General features: G+C 34.6%; 2 protein-coding genes across 2 annotated transcripts; both read left to right on the top strand.

Moving 5' to 3' along the window:
- The first annotated feature begins 3966 nt into the window (after positions 1–3966).
- LOC21391725 (F-box/kelch-repeat protein SKIP6) lies at positions 3967–5073 on the top strand. The gene has a single exon (XM_010110284.1). It carries the CDS (start codon positions 3967–3969, stop codon positions 5071–5073), a length of 1107 nt encoding a protein of 368 aa, XP_010108586.1.
- A 1713-nt stretch (positions 5074–6786) lies between these two features.
- Positions 6787–7876, top strand: LOC21391724 (F-box/kelch-repeat protein SKIP6). The gene is made up of 2 exons (XM_010110283.1): positions 6787–7471; positions 7515–7876. Exons 1-2 carry the CDS (start codon positions 6787–6789, stop codon positions 7874–7876), a joined length of 1047 nt encoding a protein of 348 aa, XP_010108585.1.

Below are 7876 nucleotides of genomic sequence, written 5' to 3'. Positions count from 1 at the left end.
TTTTTTTTTCTTTTTCATGAAAGTTGATTTAAATTGCCAACAGTGGGACTTTTGCTGTGTTTGGACGTCATGATGGATGGATATTAAGTCAATTCCTGAGTTTTTTAGGGCTTGTTCTTTTATACCTAAACTCAAAAAAAATTTAAACTCAAGTTATAACTTTATTTAAGTTTATGTTTTTTTTGTAAAATTCGAGTTTAAACTTGAGTTTTAACTTGAATTTTAACTTGAGTTTGAGATTAAAATTTGAGTTCAAGTTTCCCCTTCAACTCAAGTTCCTAAACTCAAACTCAAGTTCTTAAACTCCACCTCAAGTTAATGAACAATATTTTTTTTATTCTTAAAAACGTTATAACTTTATCATTTAATTGCGATTGAGATGATTCTTTTTTTATGTGTTCACAACGAAAAGACGAATAAAATTCCACCCATATACCCTATTAAAATTTTCCATCATCATTGTGTTTTTATTAAAATATTATTCTAAATACAAACTCAAGTTTTGACCCACACAAACACAAATTCAAAAAGATTCTCATCTCAAACCATAACTCAAATGTACACAACCAAACACAAACTCAAGTTATAACATAAAATTCAACTCAAGATCTACACTTAAATCATCATAACTCAAAAATATAACTGAACAAGCCCTTAAATTTTGTTCGACGCAAGAAATTGAGGTGTTAATATTGAATACGACGTCGTAACACGCAATATGAAATACAAAACGTGTTAGCAGACAAAAGGTAACTTAGAATAAGTGGAACATAGAAGCTCTGAAAAATATTATTTTGATGCGAAAAAAATATATTATTTTTGGATCAAAGTCTGAGATATAGTTTGGGAAAGCTTACTCCTTTTAATTAAATTATAAATTTTCATTCTAAATCATTTGTAAAGTACACATTCTCAAAAAATAGGGCATTGTTTCGTTCACCGTTCAGATTGTGTAATTTGATTTGAATTATGGTGATTTGAATTGTAATTTAGACCGTTATTTGGATAATAAATTATAATTTGAATTGAAAATAAAATCCAAACAGTATTTGTATAAAGTATCCAAAATTGTTATTATAATTTTGTAACAAATCTTATAAAACCTCATTATAAATGACATTAAAAAATATGTAACACGGATGATGGTTTGTTCCTCTCTTCATTATGTACACATTGAAAAGAAAAATTATCTCAATCGGAATTGAAACGAAGATATTTTTAAGCTTGAAATGAGGATGGAGAAAAAATAAAATCCGAATTGCTTTCTACAGTGAAAACAATTCAGATTGTTTAAATTTAGGGGGGAGGGGGGAGGGATCAATTCTAAAATAAAGCATTTGAACCATTTAAATTGTCATCATTTAATTCTTTAACAAACATCAATTTAAATCTTAAACTATAATTTGAACTAATTTTTTAATTTGAAATGTTGTAACAAACATGGGCTAGAATTAACCAATGAGCGATTATACTTTTACATACCGTCTTCTATATTCACACAACACATAATTTTAAAGTGATTAAATTTACTTTTTACACTCTTAAATTATCCCTAATTATTTTGCATAAGATTATTAATTCTTGACCACTTCTTTTTCCTTTTCACACCCGCCATTTAATTTAATTTGTTACTTTTAAGGTTGTACAAAAATAATTGAAATAGATAAAACCGATAAGCAGCACCGGAAACCGATTGATAAAAGGGTCAGAAGCAGAGGTTGACGTCGTTGGTCGACGAAACCAAACCACCCAACATTTGAGGTTCGGTCATCGATTTTAGAGGTTGTTTGGCTGGGGGATTCGTCCCCTGATTCGAATCATGGTTCGTGGTTCGCTATAGTATTTTCTCTCACAACAAATACACGTAAATCGAAAATAATTCTAATCACATGGTTCTAATCCATGAACCAAACATCTCATTAGTGTTTTCCGCTCAATTAGTGAATTGAAAACCGACTTTCTTCCCTAACTTTGATGAAGTTTGTGGCCATTCCCTTGCAGTACTACGCCGCCCCCTCTTCCTTGAATTCTCCTTTCTTTAATCATTTGTAGTTTAAATATTTGGTTTGTTTGTCACATTTTAAAGTTTGCTTTGAGTTTAAAAAATATAGCAATATTTTTTTCAACTCGTGATGGGTAAATGAATAAGTCTGGGGAATAGTTATCCCAATAAGGACTTTCGGATCCAACTCCATCTTAAATTACACGGGTATATAGTAGTAAATAAGAGTAAGGGTGGCAATTCGTGTTAGTGGGTTGTGTTCGTATCAACTCGTTTATTAATCGTGTCAGAAAATATCAACTTAAACACGACTTGTTTATTAAATGTGTCAAAAATATCAACCCAAACACGACTCATTTATTACTCGTGTTAATCGTGTCAATCCGTATAACTCGTTTCAATTAATATACTGAATAAATAACTAATATAATAATGATTTATTTAACACAGTCATGACATGTTTAACCTGTTTATTGATCAATTTATCTTTTTCTTTAAGAAAAATAAATGAATTTTACCTACAAATATTAAAATTCATATTATTTGTATTTAATATGGCATATAGACTTTCATGTTATATCACATATAATTAGATTACAGATGACACATATAGTTAATTGTGTCAATTCGTGTCAGGAGGTCAACCCTAACCTAACTTATTTATTAATCGTGTCAATCTCATTATGACTTAACTCATTTACAATAAATCTAAATCTACTAATTTCATGTAAATTTTAAATCATATCGTCGTGTCCCTATTAAATTGCGAGCATTAGATAGAAAGGACAAAAAAAAGTAGGGTATGGGGCGAGGAAGCTTACCTGGTCCACCCTGCATTTACATCCCATATGGGCACGTACATTTTTTTTTTTTAATTTTGTACATTGTACTTTTATGTAAAAGGTTAAAGGGGTTTTTTTTTTTTTTTTTTTTTTTTTTTTTTTTTTTTTTTTTGCTTTGAATTAATTTCGTAATTGGTCATACGGATTTTGTACACTTTTAAATAAAATTTAAATTCCCTAAAAAATTTCTAATTGTATAATGACATTAACCTATGTTTGTTTTATAGATTTAAATCAAAAGTTTTGGTTCAAACATTATTTATTAAGGATTTCAATTATAAAAATTTTAACAAATTAAATTTCTATTTAAATCTATAAAACAACAGTATTATAAATGTTATCATTATTTTTATCACTATTGAGATAGACAAAACTATTGGCTTGTTCCGTATCTAAATAATCATTGTTAATTTCTCTGTTTTTTTTTTTTGCAAAAACAGAGCTATTAGTTTTTTTTTTAACGTCATAATGAAATTTAGGGTACTAATATTATTATACATAATGATAGACAGTTTTATAATAAGCTGAAATTATAAAATTAACGTGATTAATTTTTTTTTTTTTTTTTGCATGTTTCACATCGTATTTTTTTAATATCAAGTGGGTTTAGTTTCTATTTGATCATAACCACGGATTTATATCACGACAAACTTTGAATTGCATAAGTGTTATCGTTATTCCTTATAAAAAAAAAAAGTGTAATCCTTAGGCAGACTTATATATTCTAATTTGGTCACAAAGACCGATTCCTTTTTTTTTTAATAACATAAAAACGGATTAAGATCACTACTTTTAAATAAAATTTGAATTCCCTCACAATTTTTGTAATTTGTATAGTGATAAGTTACCATTATTCTGCTAAAAAAAAAAAACAAAACTGTTACCATTATTCTTTATTAAAATATGTTATCTTTAGGCATAAGTAAGGATGTTATTTCAATATTTAAATGATCACTATTAGTTTCCTTTTCTTTCATTATACAATAAAATTTAGGATAATAAAGCCTATTCAGTGATCATCCACGCTTCACGTTTGTTTTCTCTCACTACAGTTTTCCTCCGTTCTCTTCCCACAATATCTCTTTCCAAACGAATTAACAAAAAAAAAAAAAATCAAAATTCATGCCCACCACCGCCGATGAGCCACTGGGGACCCTCATCCCGTCACTGCCAAACGAAGTCGCTTTGCAATGTCTGGCTCGCGTCCCAAGACAGTATCACCTCGTCCTCGCGGCGGTGTCGAAGCCAATCAGATCCCTCCTCGCTTCCCCAGACTTCTTCGCCGTCCGATCATCCCTCAACTGCTCCGAACTCCTGTTTTACCTGAGGGTCGTAGAGGCCAATCGGCCGCTTTGGTTCATGGTCCACCGAAACGCCGCAACGGGCAATACCAAAGTTGCTCGGCTCCCAACAGCTCCCCAGGAACCGTTAGTGTGGTCCGACTGCGCCGTCGTGGGCCCCAATATCTACGACCTCGGCTGCCGCTTTTCAACCGAGGTGTGGATTTTCAACTGCGGCATACACACGTGGGAGCGCGGTCCGAGCTTGCCAAAGATGCGAAGTAAAGCCGTCAAGCATGTAGTGTTGGAGGGCAAGATTTACGCGATCGGAGGTTGGACAGCAGAGTGCGCATTGGCCGACGTGTTCGACACGGTGACCGGGCGCTGGGAGGCCCTTCCTAGCCCCAAGCTTCGGGTCTACGGCGAACCGGTTGTTGGATGCGCCATTAGGAGTGGGAAGGTTTGCGTCTGGTTGAAGCGAGAAGAGCTCAGGTTCGACCCCGCGACGAGGACATGGGAGGTGTTTAAGAGCCGCGCCGGATCGGAATTGCATTCGAGTGTAGAGATTTGCGAGGTGAATGGGGTTTTGTGTTCCCTTGATCCTTATAGTATCCCGTTCGGCAAAATTAAACACTTTGATGAAAGAACTGGTGTTTGGAGACCGCTCAAGCTTGTGGGTGATAGAGGTTTACTGAATTTGAATGATCACTTGATGAGACCTTGGATGTTCAATGTGCGAGGGAGATTGGTTCTGATCGGGACCGAATATTTTCGGGGCGGTACGCGGGTATGGTGCGGGGTAATTGAAGTAGTAAAGAATGTCGGGGATGAGTGTGGGGATTTTAGGGGAGAAGTTCTGTGGTCGGAGATTGTTTTTTGGACCAACGAATGGGTGATGGAAGGACGAAAGCCGCCTCTTTTCTATGCTTGTTTACCAGTTTCTTTATGAGGACTAGTCACGCATTAGGGTATACGTTATATCTTATTGATATTCATCTTGCTTTGCATTGCGCAACTCTTACGTGGGTTTGATTGGTGAATTCGTGTCATGATTCAAATTATGGTTCGTGATTTGTTATAGTATTTTTTTTTATAAAAAATACATATAAATTAAGAATAATTTTAAATGATAATTCTGAACGTAATGATAGTTTATGGTGTGGTAGTACTTTTTCCTATTTCGTCCTCTTTTTTTGAGGAAAAGCGTTGACATAGATACTTCTTTGAACCATCTTTGAGTGATCTCAACACATTTTTTGCGTCATAAAAAATATATTGGTGCTTTTCCAAAGCAGTCAAGGCATACATCTCAGAACAATAACGTTGATTATCACTAAATTCCATATATTAATATATGTGTGTTGATTACTAAACAATTTGTTTTAAGAGGGAGCTCTAAAATATAGTTTTAATGTTTTTGTTATAATTCCTACAGCCAAACACACTAGCAAATTTAGTTGTTTATTAAATATTCCTACTAGCATTTGATTTAGTATACATTGCACCTTAATCTATGACCAATTTATGAACAATAACATAATTACTTTATTCCCCTTAAATTCGAGACATGTGCGTCTCACGTGGGCCATTCCGTGATGTTTATAACAGACGCTAGCTAAATGGGCTTAATTGCACCACTTTAGCAAGTTTTGGGGACAAAACGTTAAAATTAAAAGTTTATAGGACAATTTGCTAAATCACCACAAGTTCAAGAGGCAAATGTGCTAAAAACTCTTTAAATAAAATTTAAATTCCCTAAAAAATCTTGCAAATGTATAATGACATTAACCTTTGTTTGTTATAGACTTGAATAAAAAAAATTGTTCAAACATTATTTATTGTGTTTTCTCCTATAAAAATCAAATTAAATTTAAAATTCTATTCAAATCTATAATCTAAAAGAACCAAGCAGGTTATCATATTATCTTTATAGATTCATGGCTGGTATTTCCATATCCAAATGATCAGTATTAGTTTTTATTCTTTTTAATTTTTTTTAAATTCTTTTTCATCATTATAATGAAATTTATGGTACTAGTATTACTACCCATATCATGAGAGAATTTTTATAAGAAACTGAAATTATTATTTATGCGATTAGTCTTTTTTTTTAAAGTTTTAAATGGTATTTTTATGATATGCAGTGGGTTTAATTTTCTAATCTGGTCATAACCACGGATTCAGATCACTTTTCAAATAAAATTTGAATTCCTTCACAAATGTTGTAATTATTTATATATAATATAAATGTTATCATTACTATTCTTAAAAAAAGAAAAAATGTTATCGTTACTCTTTGAAAAAAAAAAAGAAAAAAAAGAGAAAAATGTACTTATCCTTTGGCAGACTCATATTTCTAATTTGGTCATAACCATGGTTTCATATTACTTGTTAAATATTTTTTCTTCTTTTTGAATAGATTGTTAAATAAAATTTGAATTCCCTCATAAATTTCATAATTTTTATAGTGATAACTGTCATCATTATCATTCCACAAAACTGTTATCATTATTCTTTATTTAAAAATAATTATCTTCAGGAGGAATTATACGGGTGTTATTTCAATATTCAGATAATCAAAATATTATTAGTTTCCTTTTCTATCATTATATTAAAATTTAGGATAGTAACTGAGAGCAACCTGCTCTAAATTACAAACACCATGCCCACCACCACCGATGAGGCACCGGCGATCCTCATCCCGTCACTGCCAAACGACATCGCTTTGCAATGTCTGACTCGTGTCCCAAGACAGTATCACCCCGTCCTTGCGGCGGTGTCGAAGCCCATCAGATCCCTCCTCTCCTCCCCCGAGTTCTTTGCCGTCCGATCATCCCTCAACTGCTCCGAGCTCCTGTTTTACCTCAGAATCGTAGAGTTCGATAAGCCGCTTTGGTTCACGGTCCATCGAAGGCCCGACCCAAACGCCGCAACGGGTGATATCAAAGTTGCTCGGCTCCCAAGCTCTCCCGAGGAGCCTTTAGTGTGGTCTGATTACGCCGTCGTCGGCTCCAAGATCTACGACCTAGGCCACCTCTTTTCAACGGAGGTTTGGATTTTCGACTGCGGCTTACACAGGTGGGAGCGCGGTCCAAGCATACCAATGCGAAGACATGCTGTTAAGACTCTAGTTTTGGACGGCAAGATTTACGCGATCCGATGGTGGACGGAGGAGAACTCATGGGCCGACGTGTTCGACACGGTGACTGGGCGCTGGAAGGCCCTTCCTAGCCCCAAGCTTAGGGTCTACGGAGAAAATGTTGTTGGATATGCCATTAGGAGTGGGAAGGTTTGCGTCTGGTTGAAGCGAGAAGAGCTCAGGTTCGACCCCGACGAAGACGTGGGAGGTGTTTGATAGTGGCATCGGATCGGAATTGCGTCCGACTGTAGAGATATGCGAGGTGAATGGGGTGTTGTGCTGCTATGATCATTATAGTAGAAGAATTCCCACAATTAAATGCTTTGATGAAAGAATTGGTGCGTGGAAACTGCTCAAGCTTGTGGATGACAGAGGGTTGCTGAATAACTTGCCGCAACCGTGGATGGCCAATGTGCGAGGGAGGTTGGTACTAATTGGGACGAAATTCTTTTCCGGTGATAACCAAGTATGGTGTGGGGAAATTGAAGTGAAGAAGGATGGGGATGAGGATTTTAAGGGAGAAGTTCTATGGTCGGAGATGGTTTTTTCTACGGACAAATGGGTGATGGATAGGCAGCACTTTTTCTATGCTTGTCTGCCAGTTTCTTTATGA

The sequence above is a fragment of the Morus notabilis genome, unplaced genomic scaffold, assembly GCF_000414095.1.
Source record: "Morus notabilis unplaced genomic scaffold, ASM41409v2 Scaffold887, whole genome shotgun sequence".
Classification (NCBI taxonomy): domain Eukaryota; kingdom Viridiplantae; phylum Streptophyta; class Magnoliopsida; order Rosales; family Moraceae; genus Morus; species Morus notabilis.
The sequence above is the reverse complement of the archived record's forward strand: the minus strand, read 5'-3'. Positions and strand labels throughout refer to the sequence as shown.

Excerpts from the sequence above, each read along its gene's own strand:
- LOC21391725 (XM_010110284.1), top strand. The coding sequence starts at position 3,967 with ATGCCCACCACCGCCGATGAGCCACTGGGGACCCTCATCCCGTCACTG.
- LOC21391724 (XM_010110283.1), top strand. The coding sequence starts at position 6,787 with ATGCCCACCACCACCGATGAGGCACCGGCGATCCTCATCCCGTCACTG. Across the intron at positions 7,472-7,514 it reads CCCCGACGAAGACGTGGGAG|AGATATGCGAGGTGAATGGG; the intron begins GTGTTTGATAGT and ends GTCCGACTGTAG.